The sequence below is a fragment of the Chlorocebus sabaeus genome, chromosome 20, assembly GCF_047675955.1.
Source record: "Chlorocebus sabaeus isolate Y175 chromosome 20, mChlSab1.0.hap1, whole genome shotgun sequence".
In the NCBI taxonomy this organism is placed as follows: Eukaryota; Metazoa; Chordata; class Mammalia; order Primates; family Cercopithecidae; genus Chlorocebus; species Chlorocebus sabaeus.
Genome location: NC_132923.1, coordinates 135,893,576 through 135,916,483, shown reverse-complemented (window position 1 = coordinate 135,916,483; position 22,908 = coordinate 135,893,576). Strand labels below are relative to the sequence as shown.

General features: G+C 71.7%; 7 protein-coding genes across 7 annotated transcripts; all 7 read right to left on the bottom strand.

The window, feature by feature from the left end:
• Positions 1-1,063: 1,063 nt before the first annotated feature.
• LOC119623053 (double homeobox protein 4C-like) lies at positions 1,064-2,341 on the bottom strand. The gene has a single exon (XM_073008161.1). It carries the CDS (start codon positions 2,339-2,341, stop codon positions 1,064-1,066), a length of 1,278 nt encoding a protein of 425 aa, XP_072864262.1.
• Positions 2,342-4,457: 2,116 nt separating this feature from the next.
• On the bottom strand, positions 4,458-5,795 carry LOC119619274 (double homeobox protein 4C-like). The gene has a single exon (XM_073008160.1). It carries the CDS (start codon positions 5,733-5,735, stop codon positions 4,458-4,460), a length of 1,278 nt encoding a protein of 425 aa, XP_072864261.1. The 5' UTR covers positions 5,736-5,795.
• Positions 5,796-7,852: 2,057 nt separating this feature from the next.
• LOC140709410 (double homeobox protein 4C-like) lies at positions 7,853-9,130 on the bottom strand. The gene has a single exon (XM_073008158.1). It carries the CDS (start codon positions 9,128-9,130, stop codon positions 7,853-7,855), a length of 1,278 nt encoding a protein of 425 aa, XP_072864259.1.
• Positions 9,131-11,244: 2,114 nt separating this feature from the next.
• LOC140709409 (double homeobox protein 4C-like) lies at positions 11,245-12,522 on the bottom strand. Its single transcript, XM_073008157.1, has one exon. It carries the CDS (start codon positions 12,520-12,522, stop codon positions 11,245-11,247), a length of 1,278 nt encoding a protein of 425 aa, XP_072864258.1.
• A 2,109-nt stretch (positions 12,523-14,631) lies between these two features.
• On the bottom strand, positions 14,632-15,909 carry LOC119623049 (double homeobox protein 4C-like). The gene has a single exon (XM_073008156.1). It carries the CDS (start codon positions 15,907-15,909, stop codon positions 14,632-14,634), a length of 1,278 nt encoding a protein of 425 aa, XP_072864257.1.
• A 2,109-nt stretch (positions 15,910-18,018) lies between these two features.
• LOC140709408 (double homeobox protein 4C-like) lies at positions 18,019-19,296 on the bottom strand. Its single transcript, XM_073008155.1, has one exon. It carries the CDS (start codon positions 19,294-19,296, stop codon positions 18,019-18,021), a length of 1,278 nt encoding a protein of 425 aa, XP_072864256.1.
• Positions 19,297-21,401: 2,105 nt separating this feature from the next.
• Positions 21,402-22,679, bottom strand: LOC140709407 (double homeobox protein 4C-like). The gene has a single exon (XM_073008154.1). The coding sequence runs from the start codon at positions 22,677-22,679 to the stop codon at positions 21,402-21,404; it is 1,278 nt and encodes a 425-aa protein (XP_072864255.1).
• Between the last annotated feature and the right edge of the window lie 229 nt (positions 22,680-22,908).

Here is a 22,908-nt window from a genome sequence, read left to right as displayed (position 1 = left end):
CCCGCCGGCCCACGCGGCGGCCGTGGGCCCCGCCCTCTGCCCGCGCTGGGCGCTCGCCTTTTTTCCCCCGGCGCGCGGGGGCGTGGGGGAGGGGCGGCCCTGTTGCTGCTGGAGGCCGGAGACCGCTTTTCCTCCCTGCCGGAGTCCCTCTGACCCTTGCTCCCTCCCGCCCGCCCCCCCCCCCCGTCCCTCCGTCGCTCCGTCTTTCCCTCCGTTCCCCACTCCCTCCCTCTCTCCGTCCATCCGTCCCTCCCTCCCTCCCTCCCTCCCTCCCTCCCTCCCTCCCTTCCAACGTCCCTCCTGCGTCCATCCCCCGAGGTCTGGCTCTCATCTCTCCATCTCTGCCTGCCTTCCCCCCGCCTGGAGCGGTCAGCATCCCGGGTTTGTGTGGGATCTGGGGGGTGCATGTAGCCGCCAGGTGCTCCATGCCGACGGCGGGGAAGGCGGCAGGGGCACGGGTGGGCGAGTGACGGTGGAGCGGAGGCACAGAGGAGGCGAGCCGCCGGAGGGAGAGCAGGCCCGGACGCTGCCCGGGCCCGGTGTTTCGGGGCATGGAGGTCTCCAACCAGCAGCCCAGTGCAGAACACGGTGGTGCTGCTGGCGGTCGTGGTGGGGGTGGGGGTGGGGGTGGTGTGTTTGGGTGTGTGGGGGTGTGGTTGTGTGGGTGTGTCGGGGGGTGCGTGTGTGTGGGTGTGTGTGTGCGCGCCGCGTTGGGGAGTGGGGTGGGGCATCGGGCGGGGGTCGGGTGGTGGAAAAGCATGAGAGCTCTGCCGGGGCCGCTCCCAGAGCCTAGGCCGCTGCCCGCACACCCGCGCATGCGCAGTAGACGGTCCCCCCTCCTGGAACCTGGGCCGGCTCTGGAATCCCCGGGATGCTCAGTTCTCCTCGGTGTGGAGTCTCCGGCCGCCGCCGCCGCCGCCGCCGCCGCCGCGCCCAGACCCGGAAGGCAGGAATGCCAGGCTGCTCAGCCCGGAGGGAAAACAGGCCTCTCCACACCGAGCCCGGTGCCCACCGCCAAAGGGAGGCCACCGCCCCGCCCCCGATCCCGTCCCAACCCCGCGTCCTAAAGCTCCTCCAGCAGAGCCCGGTATTCCTCCTCGCTGAGGAGTAGCGGTTCCAGCCAAGCGGGCTCTCCCACGTCCTGCAGCTCCGTCGGGGCCTCCGTTTCTAGCAGAGGTTGCGCCTGCTGCAGAAACTCGGGGGTCTCCAGGAGCTCATCCAGCAGGCTGGAGGGGAGTGCAGACGAGCGCCCAGGCTCCTGGAGCGGCGGGGAGGGCGCCCGGACGGCTTGCATCTGCTCCTGCCCCGCGGAGGCCTCCCGGGGCGCGGGCCCCGGAGGTGGAGCTGCCCCGATTTGGGGCTCCCACGCCGCCCCGGCGACCTGGGGCCCCTGGCCCCAGCCCCACCACGGACTCCCCTGGGACGTGGGCGGCGCGAGCACACCCTGGCCCTGCGGCTCAGCTCCGGCGGGCCCGGGCTGTCCCACCGAGCAAGGGCCCGGCAGGCTGTGGTGCTGCGGGTCCTGGTCCCCCCGCCATTGGCTCGGGCGCGGAGGCCACCCCCGGGGGGTCTGAGGGTGGGAGAGCGCCCCTTCCGGAGTCGCCAGGGCAGCGTAGGAAAGTTCCCAATCCCCGCCTGCCGGGGCTGGATGGGGGATCCCCGCTGCCTGCGCGGCCTGGCCGGGCTGCAGCGGGGCGACGGCCCCTGCTCCCTGGCTCGCGAAAGCCCCCGGTGGGAGAGTCCAGGGCGCGCAGGGCACGTGGGGCGCGGGAAGCCCCGTTCCCCACGCCCCGGTGTGGGCGAAGGCCAACGGCGAGGGGGCGGGGAGACACCCGCCGGGGGCCGCGTCGCACAGGCCGCCTGCGTGCGCCGGTGCCCCGCCACCCTGGCCTGGGTGCCTGGCCCTCCGGTTCTGAAACCAAATCTGAATCCGGGACTCCGGGAGGCCCGTCTCTCTGGCCAGTTCTTCCCGGGTGGCGATGCCCGGAAAGCGATCCTGCTGGAAGGCTCGCAGGAGCAGGGCGGTCTGGGACCGGGTGACGGCGGTCCGCTTTCGCCTGCCTTCTTGCGGGCCGCGTTTCCCGGGCCAGGGCCGAGATTCCCGCCGGTGCTGCCTCAGCTGGCGTGATCTCTCGTTCTGAAACCAAATCTGGACCCTGGGCTCCGGAATGCCGATGGCCCGGGCCAGCTCTTCCCTGGTGGCGATGCCCGGGTACGGGTTCCGCTCAAAGCAGGCTCGCAGGGCCTCCCTCTGGCTCGGGGTCCAAACGAGTCTCCTTCGCCGTCCTCGTCCTCGGGCCTCCGCCGGGAGGGCGCCGTCTCCAGGTGTCGGGAGAGCCATCGCGGGGAGACCTGGCCGGAATTCCGCGGACAGACACGGGCAGAGAGAGGCCGGCGGGCTCCCGTGCCCCTCAGTCGGCCTGTGCAGGGCGAGCAGGTCCAGCCAGGAGGCCGGCCCAGCCGGCCAGCGGCCCTTATAAAGGCCCACAGGCTCCACCCCTTCAGGAATGCAGGAGGAGCCCAGGGCCAGCCCGCCCTCGCCCTCGGAAGCCGGGACCCACAGGGCCCAGGTCACTGTGGCCTGGGTGTGGGTGGGGCCGGAGAAGCCCGGGAGGTGGGGAGTGGGGTGGGGAGTGGGGTGGGGGGAGGGGGGAGGGGGCGGGGGGCGGGCTTCAGGGGCTGGCTCTCTGGGCCTCTCCAGGGATTCTGCGGGGACTGGAAGCCGCTCTCGGGGCTCCGCGGGCGTCTTCAGCAGGGAGAAGCCAGCCCGGAAGGGTGGAGTGGAGTGTGGAACTGGACCTCCGTGAGAGTCTTGAGTTTTCCGGGCCCTCTCCCCGGGAAGGAGGCCGTGCCCGTGGTTGTCGCCGTTGTCATCACAGGCTCACACACGCAGGTGTGTGGGTCGCGTTCACTTCCACGCGGAAGGGCGGAGCGACACCCCGGAGAAAGACTGCATCCCCGGCGTCGCGGCCTGACCACGGATGCCTGATCACGCAACGCAACGTAGGGGGAGTCTCCACCGTGGCCCGCCCTGGAAACAGGCGAGTAGAGCGAAGGCACGGTGCTGGCGTTCCACGCCTCCCTGGAAGATTCTGGGTCTCCGCAGAGCTCGGGAATCAAACAGTCAGCACGGTCAGGCTTCCGGGGGCTTCAGAGACGTGAGCACCCGACCCCCCCCCCCCCGGCAGACGGCAAAGCAACGTGGAATCCCGATTCGTGCCTCAGTCGTCCTGAGTGTGACTCCTGTGTGGACGGGGCTGCCCGCCTCGCGCTGCATTGCAGGGCTCAGCCTGGGGATGGGAGGTCGGCAAACCATGCGGGTGAAAACCGGACGGCCACCCGAGTCTGGGTCTTTCGCCTTGGCGGACATGGCCCGTTCCTCGGGGAATGAGTGCCCCGCCGGCCCACGCGGCGGCCGTGGGCCCCGCCCTCTGCCCGCGCTGGGCGCTCGCCTTTTTTCCCCCGGCGCGCGGGGGCGTGGGGGAGGGGCGGCCCTGTTGCTGCTGGAGGCCGGAGACCGCTTTTCCTCCCTGCCGGAGTCCCTCTGACCCTTGCTCCCTCCCGCCCGCCCCCCCCCCCCCCGTCCCTCCGTCGCTCCGTCTTTCCCTCCGTTCCCCACTCCCTCCCTCTCTCCGTCCATCCGTCCCTCCCTCCCTCCCTCCCTCCCTCCCTCCCTCCCTCCCTTCCAACGTCCCTCCTGCGTCCATCCCCCGAGGTCTGGCTCTCATCTCTCCATCTCTGCCTGCCTTCCCCCCGCCTGGAGCGGTCAGCATCCCGGGTTTGTGTGGGATCTGGGGGGTGCATGTAGCCGCCAGGTGCTCCATGCCGACGGCGGGGAAGGCGGCAGGGGCACGGGTGGGCGAGTGACGGTGGAGCGGAGGCACAGAGGAGGCGAGCCGCCGGAGGGAGAGCAGGCCCGGACGCTGCCCGGGCCCGGTGTTTCGGGGCATGGAGGTCTCCAACCAGCAGCCCAGTGCAGAACACGGTGGTGCTGCTGGCGGTCGTGGTGGGGGTGGGGGTGGGGGTGGTGTGTTTGGGTGTGTGGGGGTGTGGTTGTGTGGGTGTGTCGGGGGGTGCGTGTGTGTGGGTGTGTGTGTGCGCGCCGCGTTGGGGAGTGGGGTGGGGCATCGGGCGGGGGTCGGGTGGTGGAAAAGCATGAGAGCTCTGCCGGGGCCGCTCCCAGAGCCTAGGCCGCTGCCCGCACACCCGCGCATGCGCAGTAGACGGTCCCCCCTCCTGGAACCTGGGCCGGCTCTGGAATCCCCGGGATGCTCAGTTCTCCTCGGTGTGGAGTCTCCGGCCGCCGCCGCCGCCGCCGCCGCCGCGCCCAGACCCGGAAGGCAGGAATGCCAGGCTGCTCAGCCCGGAGGGAAAACAGGCCTCTCCACACCGAGCCCGGTGCCCACCGCCAAAGGGAGGCCACCGCCCCGCCCCCGATCCCGTCCCAACCCCGCGTCCTAAAGCTCCTCCAGCAGAGCCCGGTATTCCTCCTCGCTGAGGAGTAGCGGTTCCAGCCAAGCGGGCTCTCCCACGTCCTGCAGCTCCGTCGGGGCCTCCGTTTCTAGCAGAGGTTGCGCCTGCTGCAGAAACTCGGGGGTCTCCAGGAGCTCATCCAGCAGGCTGGAGGGGAGTGCAGACGAGCGCCCAGGCTCCTGGAGCGGCGGGGAGGGCGCCCGGACGGCTTGCATCTGCTCCTGCCCCGCGGAGGCCTCCCGGGGCGCGGGCCCCGGAGGTGGAGCTGCCCCGATTTGGGGCTCCCACGCCGCCCCGGCGACCTGGGGCCCCTGGCCCCAGCCCCACCACGGACTCCCCTGGGACGTGGGCGGCGCGAGCACACCCTGGCCCTGCGGCTCAGCTCCGGCGGGCCCGGGCTGTCCCACCGAGCAAGGGCCCGGCAGGCTGTGGTGCTGCGGGTCCTGGTCCCCCCGCCATTGGCTCGGGCGCGGAGGCCACCCCCGGGGGGTCTGAGGGTGGGAGAGCGCCCCTTCCGGAGTCGCCAGGGCAGCGTAGGAAAGTTCCCAATCCCCGCCTGCCGGGGCTGGATGGGGGATCCCCGCTGCCTGCGCGGCCTGGCCGGGCTGCAGCGGGGCGACGGCCCCTGCTCCCTGGCTCGCGAAAGCCCCCGGTGGGAGAGTCCAGGGCGCGCAGGGCACGTGGGGCGCGGGAAGCCCCGTTCCCCACGCCCCGGTGTGGGCGAAGGCCAACGGCGAGGGGGCGGGGAGACACCCGCCGGGGGCCGCGTCGCACAGGCCGCCTGCGTGCGCCGGTGCCCCGCCACCCTGGCCTGGGTGCCTGGCCCTCCGGTTCTGAAACCAAATCTGAATCCGGGACTCCGGGAGGCCCGTCTCTCTGGCCAGTTCTTCCCGGGTGGCGATGCCCGGAAAGCGATCCTGCTGGAAGGCTCGCAGGAGCAGGGCGGTCTGGGACCGGGTGACGGCGGTCCGCTTTCGCCTGCCTTCTTGCGGGCCGCGTTTCCCGGGCCAGGGCCGAGATTCCCGCCGGTGCTGCCTCAGCTGGCGTGATCTCTCGTTCTGAAACCAAATCTGGACCCTGGGCTCCGGAATGCCGATGGCCCGGGCCAGCTCTTCCCTGGTGGCGATGCCCGGGTACGGGTTCCGCTCAAAGCAGGCTCGCAGGGCCTCCCTCTGGCTCGGGGTCCAAACGAGTCTCCTTCGCCGTCCTCGTCCTCGGGCCTCCGCCGGGAGGGCGCCGTCTCCAGGTGTCGGGAGAGCCATCGCGGGGAGACCTGGCCGGAATTCCGCGGACAGACACGGGCAGAGAGAGGCCGGCGGGCTCCCGTGCCCCTCAGTCGGCCTGTGCAGGGCGAGCAGGTCCAGCCAGGAGGCCGGCCCAGCCGGCCAGCGGCCCTTATAAAGGCCCACAGGCTCCACCCCTTCAGGAATGCAGGAGGAGCCCAGGGCCAGCCCGCCCTCGCCCTCGGAAGCCGGGACCCACAGGGCCCAGGTCACTGTGGCCTGGGTGTGGGTGGGGCCGGAGAAGCCCGGGAGGTGGGGAGTGGGGTGGGGAGTGGGGTGGGGGGAGGGGGGAGGGGGCGGGGGGCGGGCTTCAGGGGCTGGCTCTCTGGGCCTCTCCAGGGATTCTGCGGGGACTGGAAGCCGCTCTCGGGGCTCCGCGGGCGTCTTCAGCAGGGAGAAGCCAGCCCGGAAGGGTGGAGTGGAGTGTGGAACTGGACCTCCGTGAGAGTCTTGAGTTTTCCGGGCCCTCTCCCCGGGAAGGAGGCCGTGCCCGTGGTTGTCGCCGTTGTCATCACAGGCTCACACACGCAGGTGTGTGGGTCGCGTTCACTTCCACGCGGAAGGGCGGAGCGACACCCCGGAGAAAGACTGCATCCCCGGCGTCGCGGCCTGACCACGGATGCCTGCATCACGCAACGCAACGTAGGGGGAGTCTCCACCGTGGCCCGCCCTGGAAACAGGCGAGTAGAGCGAAGGCACGGTGCTGGCGTTCCACGCCTCCCTGGAAGATTCTGGGTCTCCGCAGAGCTCGGGAATCAAACAGTCAGCACGGTCAGGCTTCCGGGGGCTTCAGAGACGTGAGCACCCGACCCCCCCCCCCCCCGGCAGACGGCAAAGCAACGTGGAATCCCGATTCGTGCCTCAGTCGTCCTGAGTGTGACTCCTGTGTGGACGGGGCTGCCCGCCTCGCGCTGCATTGCAGGGCTCAGCCTGGGGATGGGAGGTCGGCAAACCATGCGGGTGAAAACCGGACGGCCACCCGAGTCTGGGTCTTTCGCCTTGGCGGACATGGCCCGTTCCTCGGGGAATGAGTGCCCCGCCGGCCCACGCGGCGGCCGTGGGCCCCGCCCTCTGCCCGCGCTGGGCGCTCGCCTTTTTTCCCCCGGCGCGCGGGGGCGTGGGGGAGGGGCGGCCCTGTTGCTGCTGGAGGCCGGAGACCGCTTTTCCTCCCTGCCGGAGTCCCTCTGACCCTTGCTCCCTCCCGCCCGCCCCCCCCCCCCCGTCCCTCCGTCGCTCCGTCTTTCCCTCCGTTCCCCACTCCCTCCCTCTCTCCGTCCATCCGTCCCTCCCTCCCTCCCTCCCTCCCTCCCTCCCTCCCTCCATTCCAACGTCCCTCCTGCGTCCATCCCCCGAGGTCTGGCTCTCATCTCTCCATCTCTGCCTGCCTTCCCCCCGCCTGGAGCGGTCAGCATCCCGGGTTTGTGTGGGATCTGGGGGGTGCATGTAGCCGCCAGGTGCTCCATGCCGACGGCGGGGAAGGCGGCAGGGGCACGGGTGGGCGAGTGACGGTGGAGCGGAGGCACAGAGGAGGCGAGCCGCCGGAGGGAGAGCAGGCCCGGACGCTGCCCGGGCCCGGTGTTTCGGGGCATGGAGGTCTCCAACCAGCAGCCCAGTGCAGAACACGGTGGTGCTGCTGGCGGTCGTGGTGGGGGTGGGGGTGGGGGTGGTGTGTTTGGGTGTGTGGGGGTGTGGTTGTGTGGGTGTGTCGGGGGGTGCGTGTGTGTGGGTGTGTGTGTGCGCGCCGCGTTGGGGAGTGGGGTGGGGCATCGGGCGGGGGTCGGGTGGTGGAAAAGCATGAGAGCTCTGCCGGGGCCGCTCCCAGAGCCTAGGCCGCTGCCCGCACACCCGCGCATGCGCAGTAGACGGTCCCCCCTCCTGGAACCTGGGCCGGCTCTGGAATCCCCGGGATGCTCAGTTCTCCTCGGTGTGGAGTCTCCGGCCGCCGCCGCCGCCGCCGCCGCCGCGCCCAGACCCGGAAGGCAGGAATGCCAGGCTGCTCAGCCCGGAGGGAAAACAGGCCTCTCCACACCGAGCCCGGTGCCCACCGCCAAAGGGAGGCCACCGCCCCGCCCCCGATCCCGTCCCAACCCCGCGTCCTAAAGCTCCTCCAGCAGAGCCCGGTATTCCTCCTCGCTGAGGAGTAGCGGTTCCAGCCAAGCGGGCTCTCCCACGTCCTGCAGCTCCGTCGGGGCCTCCGTTTCTAGCAGAGGTTGCGCCTGCTGCAGAAACTCGGGGGTCTCCAGGAGCTCATCCAGCAGGCTGGAGGGGAGTGCAGACGAGCGCCCAGGCTCCTGGAGCGGCGGGGAGGGCGCCCGGACGGCTTGCATCTGCTCCTGCCCCGCGGAGGCCTCCCGGGGCGCGGGCCCCGGAGGTGGAGCTGCCCCGATTTGGGGCTCCCACGCCGCCCCGGCGACCTGGGGCCCCTGGCCCCAGCCCCACCACGGACTCCCCTGGGACGTGGGCGGCGCGAGCACACCCTGGCCCTGCGGCTCAGCTCCGGCGGGCCCGGGCTGTCCCACCGAGCAAGGGCCCGGCAGGCTGTGGTGCTGCGGGTCCTGGTCCCCCCGCCATTGGCTCGGGCGCGGAGGCCACCCCCGGGGGGTCTGAGGGTGGGAGAGCGCCCCTTCCGGAGTCGCCAGGGCAGCGTAGGAAAGTTCCCAATCCCCGCCTGCCGGGGCTGGATGGGGGATCCCCGCTGCCTGCGCGGCCTGGCCGGGCTGCAGCGGGGCGACGGCCCCTGCTCCCTGGCTCGCGAAAGCCCCCGGTGGGAGAGTCCAGGGCGCGCAGGGCACGTGGGGCGCGGGAAGCCCCGTTCCCCACGCCCCGGTGTGGGCGAAGGCCAACGGCGAGGGGGCGGGGAGACACCCGCCGGGGGCCGCGTCGCACAGGCCGCCTGCGTGCGCCGGTGCCCCGCCACCCTGGCCTGGGTGCCTGGCCCTCCGGTTCTGAAACCAAATCTGAATCCGGGACTCCGGGAGGCCCGTCTCTCTGGCCAGTTCTTCCCGGGTGGCGATGCCCGGAAAGCGATCCTGCTGGAAGGCTCGCAGGAGCAGGGCGGTCTGGGACCGGGTGACGGCGGTCCGCTTTCGCCTGCCTTCTTGCGGGCCGCGTTTCCCGGGCCAGGGCCGAGATTCCCGCCGGTGCTGCCTCAGCTGGCGTGATCTCTCGTTCTGAAACCAAATCTGGACCCTGGGCTCCGGAATGCCGATGGCCCGGGCCAGCTCTTCCCTGGTGGCGATGCCCGGGTACGGGTTCCGCTCAAAGCAGGCTCGCAGGGCCTCCCTCTGGCTCGGGGTCCAAACGAGTCTCCTTCGCCGTCCTCGTCCTCGGGCCTCCGCCGGGAGGGCGCCGTCTCCAGGTGTCGGGAGAGCCATCGCGGGGAGACCTGGCCGGAATTCCGCGGACAGACACGGGCAGAGAGAGGCCGGCGGGCTCCCGTGCCCCTCAGTCGGCCTGTGCAGGGCGAGCAGGTCCAGCCAGGAGGCCGGCCCAGCCGGCCAGCGGCCCTTATAAAGGCCCACAGGCTCCACCCCTTCAGGAATGCAGGAGGAGCCCAGGGCCAGCCCGCCCTCGCCCTCGGAAGCCGGGACCCACAGGGCCCAGGTCACTGTGGCCTGGGTGTGGGTGGGGCCGGAGAAGCCCGGGAGGTGGGGAGTGGGGTGGGGAGTGGGGTGGGGGGAGGGGGGAGGGGGCGGGGGGCGGGCTTCAGGGGCTGGCTCTCTGGGCCTCTCCAGGGATTCTGCGGGGACTGGAAGCCGCTCTCGGGGCTCCGCGGGCGTCTTCAGCAGGGAGAAGCCAGCCCGGAAGGGTGGAGTGGAGTGTGGAACTGGACCTCCGTGAGAGTCTTGAGTTTTCCGGGCCCTCTCCCCGGGAAGGAGGCCGTGCCCGTGGTTGTCGCCGTTGTCATCACAGGCTCACACACGCAGGTGTGTGGGTCGCGTTCACTTCCACGCGGAAGGGCGGAGCGACACCCCGGAGAAAGACTGCATCCCCGGCGTCGCGGCCTGACCACGGATGCCTGCATCACGCAACGCAACGTAGGGGGAGTCTCCACCGTGGCCCGCCCTGGAAACAGGCGAGTAGAGCGAAGGCACGGTGCTGGCGTTCCACGCCTCCCTGGAAGATTCTGGGTCTCCGCAGAGCTCGGGAATCAAACAGTCAGCACGGTCAGGCTTCCGGGGGCTTCAGAGACGTGAGCACCCGACCCCCCCCCCCCCCGGCAGACGGCAAAGCAACGTGGAATCCCGATTCGTGCCTCAGTCGTCCTGAGTGTGACTCCTGTGTGGACGGGGCTGCCCGCCTCGCGCTGCATTGCAGGGCTCAGCCTGGGGATGGGAGGTCGGCAAACCATGCGGGTGAAAACCGGACGGCCACCCGAGTCTGGGTCTTTCGCCTTGGCGGACATGGCCCGTTCCTCGGGGAATGAGTGCCCCGCCGGCCCACGCGGCGGCCGTGGGCCCCGCCCTCTGCCCGCGCTGGGCGCTCGCCTTTTTTCCCCCGGCGCGCGGGGGCGTGGGGGAGGGGCGGCCCTGTTGCTGCTGGAGGCCGGAGACCGCTTTTCCTCCCTGCCGGAGTCCCTCTGACCCTTGCTCCCTCCCGCCCGCCCCCCCCCCCGTCCCTCCGTCGCTCCGTCTTTCCCTCCGTTCCCCACTCCCTCCCTCTCTCCGTCCATCCGTCCCTCCCTCCCTCCCTCCCTCCCTCCCTCCCTCCCTTCCAACGTCCCTCCTGCGTCCATCCCCCGAGGTCTGGCTCTCATCTCTCCATCTCTGCCTGCCTTCCCCCCGCCTGGAGCAGTCAGCATCCCGGGTTTGTGTGGGATCTGGGGGGTGCATGTAGCCGCCAGGTGCTCCATGCCGACGGCGGGGAAGGCGGCAGGGGCACGGGTGGGCGAGTGACGGTGGAGCGGAGGCACAGAGGAGGCGAGCCGCCGGAGGGAGAGCAGGCCCGGACGCTGCCCGGGCCCGGTGTTTCGGGGCATGGAGGTCTCCAACCAGCAGCCCAGTGCAGAACACGGTGGTGCTGCTGGCGGTCGTGGTGGGGGTGGGGGTGGGGGTGGTGTGTTTGGGTGTGTGGGGGTGTGGTTGTGTGGGTGTGTCGGGGGGTGCGTGTGTGTGGGTGTGTGTGTGCGCGCCGCGTTGGGGAGTGGGGTGGGGCATCGGGCGGGGGTCGGGTGGTGGAAAAGCATGAGAGCTCTGCCGGGGCCGCTCCCAGAGCCTAGGCCGCTGCCCGCACACCCGCGCATGCGCAGTAGACGGTCCCCCCTCCTGGAACCTGGGCCGGCTCTGGAATCCCCGGGATGCTCAGTTCTCCTCGGTGTGGAGTCTCCGGCCGCCGCCGCCGCCGCCGCCGCCGCCGCGCCCAGACCCGGAAGGCAGGAATGCCAGGCTGCTCAGCCCGGAGGGAAAACAGGCCTCTCCACACCGAGCCCGGTGCCCACCGCCAAAGGGAGGCCACCGCCCCGCCCCCGATCCCGTCCCAACCCCGCGTCCTAAAGCTCCTCCAGCAGAGCCCGGTATTCCTCCTCGCTGAGGAGTAGCGGTTCCAGCCAAGCGGGCTCTCCCACGTCCTGCAGCTCCGTCGGGGCCTCCGTTTCTAGCAGAGGTTGCGCCTGCTGCAGAAACTCGGGGGTCTCCAGGAGCTCATCCAGCAGGCTGGAGGGGAGTGCAGACGAGCGCCCAGGCTCCTGGAGCGGCGGGGAGGGCGCCCGGACGGCTTGCATCTGCTCCTGCCCCGCGGAGGCCTCCCGGGGCGCGGGCCCCGGAGGTGGAGCTGCCCCGATTTGGGGCTCCCACGCCGCCCCGGCGACCTGGGGCCCCTGGCCCCAGCCCCACCACGGACTCCCCTGGGACGTGGGCGGCGCGAGCACACCCTGGCCCTGCGGCTCAGCTCCGGCGGGCCCGGGCTGTCCCACCGAGCAAGGGCCCGGCAGGCTGTGGTGCTGCGGGTCCTGGTCCCCCCGCCATTGGCTCGGGCGCGGAGGCCACCCCCGGGGGGTCTGAGGGTGGGAGAGCGCCCCTTCCGGAGTCGCCAGGGCAGCGTAGGAAAGTTCCCAATCCCCGCCTGCCGGGGCTGGATGGGGGATCCCCGCTGCCTGCGCGGCCTGGCCGGGCTGCAGCGGGGCGACGGCCCCTGCTCCCTGGCTCGCGAAAGCCCCCGGTGGGAGAGTCCAGGGCGCGCAGGGCACGTGGGGCGCGGGAAGCCCCGTTCCCCACGCCCCGGTGTGGGCGAAGGCCAACGGCGAGGGGGCGGGGAGACACCCGCCGGGGGCCGCGTCGCACAGGCCGCCTGCGTGCGCCGGTGCCCCGCCACCCTGGCCTGGGTGCCTGGCCCTCCGGTTCTGAAACCAAATCTGAATCCGGGACTCCGGGAGGCCCGTCTCTCTGGCCAGTTCTTCCCGGGTGGCGATGCCCGGAAAGCGATCCTGCTGGAAGGCTCGCAGGAGCAGGGCGGTCTGGGACCGGGTGACGGCGGTCCGCTTTCGCCTGCCTTCTTGCGGGCCGCGTTTCCCGGGCCAGGGCCGAGATTCCCGCCGGTGCTGCCTCAGCTGGCGTGATCTCTCGTTCTGAAACCAAATCTGGACCCTGGGCTCCGGAATGCCGATGGCCCGGGCCAGCTCTTCCCTGGTGGCGATGCCCGGGTACGGGTTCCGCTCAAAGCAGGCTCGCAGGGCCTCCCTCTGGCTCGGGGTCCAAACGAGTCTCCTTCGCCGTCCTCGTCCTCGGGCCTCCGCCGGGAGGGCGCCGTCTCCAGGTGTCGGGAGAGCCATCGCGGGGAGACCTGGCCGGAATTCCGCGGACAGACACGGGCAGAGAGAGGCCGGCGGGCTCCCGTGCCCCTCAGTCGGCCTGTGCAGGGCGAGCAGGTCCAGCCAGGAGGCCGGCCCAGCCGGCCAGCGGCCCTTATAAAGGCCCACAGGCTCCACCCCTTCAGGAATGCAGGAGGAGCCCAGGGCCAGCCCGCCCTCGCCCTCGGAAGCCGGGACCCACAGGGCCCAGGTCACTGTGGCCTGGGTGTGGGTGGGGCCGGAGAAGCCCGGGAGGTGGGGAGTGGGGTGGGGAGTGGGGTGGGGGGAGGGGGGAGGGGGCGGGGGGCGGGCTTCAGGGGCTGGCTCTCTGGGCCTCTCCAGGGATTCTGCGGGGACTGGAAGCCGCTCTCGGGGCTCCGCGGGCGTCTTCAGCAGGGAGAAGCCAGCCCGGAAGGGTGGAGTGGAGTGTGGAACTGGACCTCCGTGAGAGTCTTGAGTTTTCCGGGCCCTCTCCCCGGGAAGGAGGCCGTGCCCGTGGTTGTCGCCGTTGTCATCACAGGCTCACACACGCAGGTGTGTGGGTCGCGTTCACTTCCACGCGGAAGGGCGGAGCGACACCCCGGAGAAAGACTGCATCCCCGGCGTCGCGGCCTGACCACGGATGCCTGCATCACGCAACGCAACGTAGGGGGAGTCTCCACCGTGGCCCGCCCTGGAAACAGGCGAGTAGAGCGAAGGCACGGTGCTGGCGTTCCACGCCTCCCTGGAAGATTCTGGGTCTCCGCAGAGCTCGGGAATCAAACAGTCAGCACGGTCAGGCTTCCGGGGGCTTCAGAGACGTGAGCACCCGACCCCCCCCCCCCGGCAGACGGCAAAGCAACGTGGAATCCCGATTCGTGCCTCAGTCGTCCTGAGTGTGACTCCTGTGTGGACGGGGCTGCCCGCCTCGCGCTGCATTGCAGGGCTCAGCCTGGGGATGGGAGGTCGGCAAACCATGCGGGTGAAAACCGGACGGCCACCCGAGTCTGGGTCTTTCGCCTTGGCGGACATGGCCCGTTCCTCGGGGAATGAGTGCCCCGCCGGCCCACGCGGCGGCCGTGGGCCCCGCCCTCTGCCCGCGCTGGGCGCTCGCCTTTTTTCCCCCGGCGCGCGGGGGCGTGGGGGAGGGGCGGCCCTGTTGCTGCTGGAGGCCGGAGACCGCTTTTCCTCCCTGCCGGAGTCCCTCTGACCCTTGCTCCCTCCCGCCCGCCCCCCCCCCCCGTCCCTCCGTCGCTCCGTCTTTCCCTCCGTTCCCCACTCCCTCCCTCTCTCCGTCCCTCCGTCCCTCCCTCCCTCCCTCCCTCCCTCCCTCCCTTCCAACGTCCCTCCTGCGTCCATCCCCCGAGGTCTGGCTCTCATCTCTCCATCTCTGCCTGCCTTCCCCCCGCCTGGAGCGGTCAGCATCCCGGGTTTGTGTGGGATCTGGGGGGTGCATGTAGCCGCCAGGTGCTCCATGCCGACGGCGGGGAAGGCGGCAGGGGCACGGGTGGGCGAGTGACGGTGGAGCGGAGGCACAGAGGAGGCGAGCCGCCGGAGGGAGAGCAGGCCCGGACGCTGCCCGGGCCCGGTGTTTCGGGGCATGGAGGTCTCCAACCAGCAGCCCAGTGCAGAACACGGTGGTGCTGCTGGCGGTCGTGGTGGGGGTGGGGGTGGGGGTGGTGTGTTTGGGTGTGTGGGGGTGTGGTTGTGTGGGTGTGTCGGGGGGTGCGTGTGTGTGGGTGTGTGTGTGCGCGCCGCGTTGGGGAGTGGGGTGGGGCATCGGGCGGGGGTCGGGTGGTGGAAAAGCATGAGAGCTCTGCCGGGGCCGCTCCCAGAGCCTAGGCCGCTGCCCGCACACCCGCGCATGCGCAGTAGACGGTCCCCCCTCCTGGAACCTGGGCCGGCTCTGGAATCCCCGGGATGCTCAGTTCTCCTCGGTGTGGAGTCTCCGGCCGCCGCCGCCGCCGCCGCCGCCGCCGCGCCCAGACCCGGAAGGCAGGAATGCCAGGCTGCTCAGCCCGGAGGGAAAACAGGCCTCTCCACACCGAGCCCGGTGCCCACCGCCAAAGGGAGGCCACCGCCCCGCCCCCGATCCCGTCCCAACCCCGCGTCCTAAAGCTCCTCCAGCAGAGCCCGGTATTCCTCCTCGCTGAGGAGTAGCGGTTCCAGCCAAGCGGGCTCTCCCACGTCCTGCAGCTCCGTCGGGGCCTCCGTTTCTAGCAGAGGTTGCGCCTGCTGCAGAAACTCGGGGGTCTCCAGGAGCTCATCCAGCAGGCTGGAGGGGAGTGCAGACGAGCGCCCAGGCTCCTGGAGCGGCGGGGAGGGCGCCCGGACGGCTTGCATCTGCTCCTGCCCCGCGGAGGCCTCCCGGGGCGCGGGCCCCGGAGGTGGAGCTGCCCCGATTTGGGGCTCCCACGCCGCCCCGGCGACCTGGGGCCCCTGGCCCCAGCCCCACCACGGACTCCCCTGGGACGTGGGCGGCGCGAGCACACCCTGGCCCTGCGGCTCAGCTCCGGCGGGCCCGGGCTGTCCCACCGAGCAAGGGCCCGGCAGGCTGTGGTGCTGCGGGTCCTGGTCCCCCCGCCATTGGCTCGGGCGCGGAGGCCACCCCCGGGGGGTCTGAGGGTGGGAGAGCGCCCCTTCCGGAGTCGCCAGGGCAGCGTAGGAAAGTTCCCAATCCCCGCCTGCCGGGGCTGGATGGGGGATCCCCGCTGCCTGCGCGGCCTGGCCGGGCTGCAGCGGGGCGACGGCCCCTGCTCCCTGGCTCGCGAAAGCCCCCGGTGGGAGAGTCCAGGGCGCGCAGGGCACGTGGGGCGCGGGAAGCCCCGTTCCCCACGCCCCGGTGTGGGCGAAGGCCAACGGCGAGGGGGCGGGGAGACACCCGCCGGGGGCCGCGTCGCACAGGCCGCCTGCGTGCGCCGGTGCCCCGCCACCCTGGCCTGGGTGCCTGGCCCTCCGGTTCTGAAACCAAATCTGAATCCGGGACTCCGGGAGGCCCGTCTCTCTGGCCAGTTCTTCCCGGGTGGCGATGCCCGGAAAGCGATCCTGCTGGAAGGCTCGCAGGAGCAGGGCGGTCTGGGACCGGGTGACGGCGGTCCGCTTTCGCCTGCCTTCTTGCGGGCCGCGTTTCCCGGGCCAGGGCCGAGATTCCCGCCGGTGCTGCCTCAGCTGGCGTGATCTCTCGTTCTGAAACCAAATCTGGACCCTGGGCTCCGGAATGCCGATGGCCCGGGCCAGCTCTTCCCTGGTGGCGATGCCCGGGTACGGGTTCCGCTCAAAGCAGGCTCGCAGGGCCTCCCTCTGGCTCGGGGTCCAAACGAGTCTCCTTCGCCGTCCTCGTCCTCGGGCCTCCGCCGGGAGGGCGCCGTCTCCAGGTGTCGGGAGAGCCATCGCGGGGAGACCTGGCCGGAATTCCGCGGACAGACACGGGCAGAGAGAGGCCGGCGGGCTCCCGTGCCCCTCAGTCGGCCTGTGCAGGGCGAGCAGGTCCAGCCAGGAGGCCGGCCCAGCCGGCCAGCGGCCCTTATAAAGGCCCACAGGCTCCACCCCTTCAGGAATGCAGGAGGAGCCCAGGGCCAGCCCGCCCTCGCCCTCGGAAGCCGGGACCCACAGGGCCCAGGTCACTGTGGCCTGGGTGTGGGTGGGGCCGGAGAAGCCCGGGAGGTGGGGAGTGGGGTGGGGAGTGGGGTGGGGGGAGGGGGGAGGGGGCGGGGGGCGGGCTTCAGGGGCTGGCTCTCTGGGCCTCTCCAGGGATTCTGCGGGGACTGGAAGCCGCTCTCGGGGCTCCGCGGGCGTCTTCAGCAGGGAGAAGCCAGCCCGGAAGGGTGGAGTGGAGTGTGGAACTGGACCTCCGTGAGAGTCTTGAGTTTTCCGGGCCCTCTCCCCGGGAAGGAGGCCGTGCCCGTGGTTGTCGCCGTTGTCATCACAGGCTCACACACGCAGGTGTGTGGGTCGCGTTCACTTCCACGCGGAAGGGCGGAGCGACACCCCGGAGAAAGACTGCATCCCCGGCGTCGCGGCCTGACCACGGATGCCTGCATCACGCAACGCAACGTAGGGGGAGTCTCCACCGTGGCCCGCCCTGGAAACAGGCGAGTAGAGCGAAGGCACGGTGCTGGCGTTCCACGCCTCCCTGGAAGATTCTGGGTCTCCGCAGAGCTCGGGAATCAAACAGTCAGCACGGTCAGGCTTCCGGGGGCTTCAGAGACGTGAGCACCCGACCCCCCCCCCCCCGGCAGACGGCAAAGCAACGTGGAATCCCGATTCGTGCCTCAGTCGTCCTGAGTGTGACTCCTGTGTGGACGGGGCTGCCCGCCTCGCGCTGCATTGCAGGGCTCAGCCTGGGGATGGGAGGTCGGCAAACCATGCGGGTGAAAACCGGACGGCCACCCGAGTCTGGGTCTTTCGCCTTGGCGGACATGGCCCGTTCCTCGGGGAATGAGTGCCCCGCCGGCCCACGCGGCGGCCGTGGGCCCCGCCCTCTGCCCGCGCTGGGCGCTCGCCTTTTTTCCCCCGGCGCGCGGGGGCGTGGGGGAGGGGCGGCCCTGTTGCTGCTGGAGGCCGGAGACCGCTTTTCCTCCCTGCCGGAGTCCCTCTGACCCTTGCTCCCTCCCGCCCGCCCCCCCCCCCGTCCCTCCGTCGCTCCGTCTTTCCCTCCGTTCCCCACTCCCTCCCTCTCTCCGTCCCTCCGTCCCTCCCTCCCTCCCTCCCTCCCTCCCTCCCTTCCAACGTCCCTCCTGCGTCCATCCCCCGAGGTCTGGCTCTCATCTCTCCATCTCTGCCTGCCTTCCCCCCGCCTGGAGCGGTCAGCATCCCGGGTTTGTGTGGGATCTGGGGGGTGCATGTAGCCGCCAGGTGCTCCATGCCGACGGCGGGGAAGGCGGCAGGGGCACGGGTGGGCGAGTGACGGTGGAGCGGAGGCACAGAGGAGGCGAGCCGCCGGAGGGAGAGCAGGCCCGGACGCTGCCCGGGCCCGGTGTTTCGGGGCATGGAGGTCTCCAACCAGCAGCCCAGTGCAGAACACGGTGGTGCTGCTGGCGGTCGTGGTGGGGGTGGGGGTGGGGGTGGTGTGTTTGGGTGTGTGGGGGTGTGGTTGTGTGGGTGTGTCGGGGGGTGCGTGTGTGTGGGTGTGTGTGTGCGCGCCGCGTTGGGGAGTGGGGTGGGGCATCGGGCGGGGGTCGGGTGGTGGAAAAGCATGAGAGCTCTGCCGGGGCCGCTCCCAGAGCCTAGGCCGCTGCCCGCACACCCGCGCATGCGCAGTAGACGGTCCCCCCTCCTGGAACCTGGGCCGGCTCTGGAATCCCCGGGATGCTCAGTTCTCCTCGGTGTGGAGTCTCCGGCCGCCGCCGCCGCCGCCGCCGCCGCCGCGCCCAGACCCGGAAGGCAGGAATGCCAGGCTGCTCAGCCCGGAGGGAAAACAGGCCTCTCCACACCGAGCCCGGTGCCCACCGCCAAAGGGAGGCCACCGCCCCGCCCCCGATCCCGTCCCAACCCCGCGTCCTAAAGCTCCTCCAGCAGAGCCCGGTATTCCTCCTCGCTGAGGAGTAGCGGTTCCAGCCAAGCGGGCTCTCCCACGTCCTGCAGCTCCGTCGGGGCCTCCGTTTCTAGCAGAGGTTGCGCCTGCTGCAGAAACTCGGGGGTCTCCAGGAGCTCATCCAGCAGGCTGGAGGGGAGTGCAGACGAGCGCCCAGGCTCCTGGAGCGGCGGGGAGGGCGCCCGGACGGCTTGCATCTGCTCCTGCCCCGCGGAGGCCTCCCGGGGCGCGGGCCCCGGAGGTGGAGCTGCCCCGATTTGGGGCTCCCACGCCGCCCCGGCGACCTGGGGCCCCTGGCCCCAGCCCCACCACGGACTCCCCTGGGACGTGGGCGGCGCGAGCACACCCTGGCCCTGCGGCTCAGCTCCGGCGGGCCCGGGCTGTCCCACCGAGCAAGGGCCCGGCAGGCTGTGGTGCTGCGGGTCCTGGTCCCCCCGCCATTGGCTCGGGCGCGGAGGCCACCCCCGGGGGGTCTGAGGGTGGGAGAGCGCCCCTTCCGGAGTCGCCAGGGCAGCGTAGGAAAGTTCCCAATCCCCGCCTGCCGGGGCTGGATGGGGGATCCCCGCTGCCTGCGCGGCCTGGCCGGGCTGCAGCGGGGCGACGGCCCCTGCTCCCTGGCTCGCGAAAGCCCCCGGTGGGAGAGTCCAGGGCGCGCAGGGCACGTGGGGCGCGGGAAGCCCCGTTCCCCACGCCCCGGTGTGGGCGAAGGCCAACGGCGAGGGGGCGGGGAGACACCCGCCGGGGGCCGCGTCGCACAGGCCGCCTGCGTGCGCCGGTGCCCCGCCACCCTGGCCTGGGTGCCTGGCCCTCCGGTTCTGAAACCAAATCTGAATCCGGGACTCCGGGAGGCCCGTCTCTCTGGCCAGTTCTTCCCGGGTGGCGATGCCCGGAAAGCGATCCTGCTGGAAGGCTCGCAGGAGCAGGGCGGTCTGGGACCGGGTGACGGCGGTCCGCTTTCGCCTGCCTTCTTGCGGGCCGCGTTTCCCGGGCCAGGGCCGAGATTCCCGCCGGTGCTGCCTCAGCTGGCGTGATCTCTCGTTCTGAAACCAAATCTGGACCCTGGGCTCCGGAATGCCGATGGCCCGGGCCAGCTCTTCCCTGGTGGCGATGCCCGGGTACGGGTTCCGCTCAAAGCAGGCTCGCAGGGCCTCCCTCTGGCTCGGGGTCCAAACGAGTCTCCTTCGCCGTCCTCGTCCTCGGGCCTCCGCCGGGAGGGCGCCGTCTCCAGGTGTCGGGAGAGCCATCGCGGGGAGACCTGGCCGGAATTCCGCGGACAGACACGGGCAGAGAGAGGCCGGCGGGCTCCCGTGCCCCTCAGTCGGCCTGTGCAGGGCGAGCAGGTCCAGCCAGGAGGCCGGCCCAGCCGGCCAGCGGCCCTTATAAAGGCCCACAGGCTCCACCCCTTCAGGAATGCAGGAGGAGCCCAGGGCCAGCCCGCCCTCGCCCTCGGAAGCCGGGACCCACAGGGCCCAGGTCACTGTGGCCTGGGTGTGGGTGGGGCCGGAGAAGCCCGGGAGGTGGGGAGTGGGGTGGGGAGTGGGGTGGGGGGAGGGGGGAGGGGGCGGGGGGCGGGCTTCAGGGGCTGGCTCTCTGGGCCTCTCCAGGGATTCTGCGGGGACTGGAAGCCGCTCTCGGGGCTCCGCGGGCGTCTTCAGCAGGGAGAAGCCAGCCCGGAAGGGTGGAGTGGAGTGTGGAACTGGACCTCCGTGAGAGTCTTGAGTTTTCCGGGCCCTCTCCCCGGGAAGGAGGCCGTGCCCGTGGTTGTCGCCGTTGTCATCACAGGCTCACACACGCAGGTGTGTGGGTCGCGTTCACTTCCACGCGGAAGGGCGGAGCGACACCCCGGAGAAAGACTGCATCCCCGGCGTCGCGGCCTGACCACGGATGCCTGCATCACGCAACGCAACGTAGGGGGAGTCTCCACCGTGGCCCGCCCTGGAAACAGGCGAGTAGAGCGAAGGCACGGTGCTGGCGTTCCACGCCTCCCTGGAAGATTCTGGGTCTCCGCAGAGCTCGGGAATCAAACAGTCAGCACGGTCAGGCTTCCGGGGGCTTCAGAGACGTGAGCACCCGACCCCCCCCCCCCCGGCAGACGGCAAAGCAACGTGGAATCCCGATTCGTGCCTCAGTCGTCCTGAGTGTGACTCCTGTGTGGACGGGGCTGCCCGCCTCGCGCTGCATTGCAGGGCTCAGCCTGGGGATGGGAGGTCGGCAAACCATGCGGGTGAAAACCGGACGGCCACCCGAGTCTGGGTCTTTCGCCTTGGCGGACATGGCCCGTTCCTCGGGGAATGAGTGCCCCGCCGGCCCACGCGGCGGCCGTGGGCCCCGCCCTCTGCCCGCGCTGGGCGCTCGCCTTTTTTCCCCCGGCGCGCGGGGGCGTGGGGGAGGGGCGGCCCTGTTGCTGCTGGAGGCCGGAGACCGCTTTTCCTCCCTGCCGGAGTCCCTCTGACCCTTGCTCCCTCCCGCCCGCCCCCCCCCCCGTCCCTCCGTCGCTCCGTCTTTCCCTCCGTTCCCCACTCCCTCCCTCTCTCCGTCCCTCCGTCCCTCCCTCCCTCCCTCCCTCCCTCCCTTCCAACGTCCCTCCTGCGTCCATCCCCCGAGGTCTGGCTCTCATCTCTCCATCTCTGCCTGCCTTCCCCCCGCCTGGAGCGGTCAGCATCCCGGGTTTGTGTGGGATCTGGGGGGTGCATGTAGCCGCCAGGTGCTCCATGCCGACGGCGGGGAAGGCGGCAGGGGCACGGGTGGGCGAGTGACGGTGGAGCGGAGGCACAGAGGAGGCGAGCCGCCGGAGGGAGAGCAGGCCCGGACGCTGCCCGGGCCCGGTGTTTCGGGGCATGGAGGTCTCCAACCAGCAGCCCAGTGCAGAACACGGTGGTGCTGCTGGCGGTCGTGGTGGGGGTGGGGGTGGGGGTGGTGTGTTTGGGTGTGTGGGGGTGTGGTTGTGTGGGTGTGTCGGGGGGTGCGTGTGTGTGGGTGTGTGTGTGCGCGCCGCGTTGGGGAGTGGGGTGGGGCATCGGGCGGGGGTCGGGTGGTGGAAAAGCATGAGAGCTCTGCCGGGGCCGCTCCCAGAGCCTAGGCCGCTGCCCGCACACCCGCGCATGCGCAGTAGACGGTCCCCCCTCCTGGAACCTGGGCCGGCTCTGGAATCCCCGGGATGCTCAGTTCTCCTCGGTGTGGAGTCTCCGGCCGCCGCCGCCGCCGCCGCCGCCGCCGCGCCCAGACCCGGAAGGCAGGAATGCCAGGCTGCTCAGCCCGGAGGGAAAACAGGCCTCTCCACACCGAGCCCGGTGCCCACCGCCAAAGGGAGGCCACCGCCCCGCCCCCGATCCCGTCCCAACCCCGCGTCCTAAAGCTCCTCCAGCAGAGCCCGGTATTCCTCCTCGCTGAGGAGTAGCGGTTCCAGCCAAGCGGGCTCTCCCACGTCCTGCAGCTCCGTCGGGGCCTCCGTTTCTAGCAGAGGTTGCGCCTGCTGCAGAAACTCGGGGGTCTCCAGGAGCTCATCCAGCAGGCTGGAGGGGAGTGCAGACGAGCGCCCAGGCTCCTGGAGCGGCGGGGAGGGCGCCCGGACGGCTTGCATCTGCTCCTGCCCCGCGGAGGCCTCCCGGGGCGCGGGCCCCGGAGGTGGAGCTGCCCCGATTTGGGGCTCCCACGCCGCCCCGGCGACCTGGGGCCCCTGGCCCCAGCCCCACCACGGACTCCCCTGGGACGTGGGCGGCGCGAGCACACCCTGGCCCTGCGGCTCAGCTCCGGCGGGCCCGGGCTGTCCCACCGAGCAAGGGCCCGGCAGGCTGTGGTGCTGCGGGTCCTGGTCCCCCCGCCATTGGCTCGGGCGCGGAGGCCACCCCCGGGGGGTCTGAGGGTGGGAGAGCGCCCCTTCCGGAGTCGCCAGGGCAGCGTAGGAAAGTTCCCAATCCCCGCCTGCCGGGGCTGGATGGGGGATCCCCGCTGCCTGCGCGGCCTGGCCGGGCTGCAGCGGGGCGACGGCCCCTGCTCCCTGGCTCGCGAAAGCCCCCGGTGGGAGAGTCCAGGGCGCGCAGGGCACGTGGGGCGCGGGAAGCCCCGTTCCCCACGCCCCGGTGTGGGCGAAGGCCAACGGCGAGGGGGCGGGGAGACACCCGCCGGGGGCCGCGTCGCACAGGCCGCCTGCGTGCGCCGGTGCCCCGCCACCCTGGCCTGGGTGCCTGGCCCTCCGGTTCTGAAACCAAATCTGAATCCGGGACTCCGGGAGGCCCGTCTCTCTGGCCAGTTCTTCCCGGGTGGCGATGCCCGGAAAGCGATCCTGCTGGAAGGCTCGCAGGAGCAGGGCGGTCTGGGACCGGGTGACGGCGGTCCGCTTTCGCCTGCCTTCTTGCGGGCCGCGTTTCCCGGGCCAGGGCCGAGATTCCCGCCGGTGCTGCCTCAGCTGGCGTGATCTCTCGTTCTGAAACCAAATCTGGACCCTGGGCTCCGGAATGCCGATGGCCCGGGCCAGCTCTTCCCTGGTGGCGATGCCCGGGTACGGGTTCCGCTCAAAGCAGGCTCGCAGGGCCTCCCTCTGGCTCGGGGTCCAAACGAGTCTCCTTCGCCGTCCTCGTCCTCGGGCCTCCGCCGGGAGGGCGCCGTCTCCAGGTGTCGGGAGAGCCATCGCGGGGAGACCTGGCCGGAATTCCGCGGACAGACACGGGCAGAGAGAGGCCGGCGGGCTCCCGTGCCCCTCAGTCGGCCTGTGCAGGGCGAGCAGGTCCAGCCAGGAGGCCGGCCCAGCCGGCCAGCGGCCCTTATAAAGGCCCACAGGCTCCACCCCTTCAGGAATGCAGGAGGAGCCCAGGGCCAGCCCGCCCTCGCCCTCGGAAGCCGGGACCCACAGGGCCCAG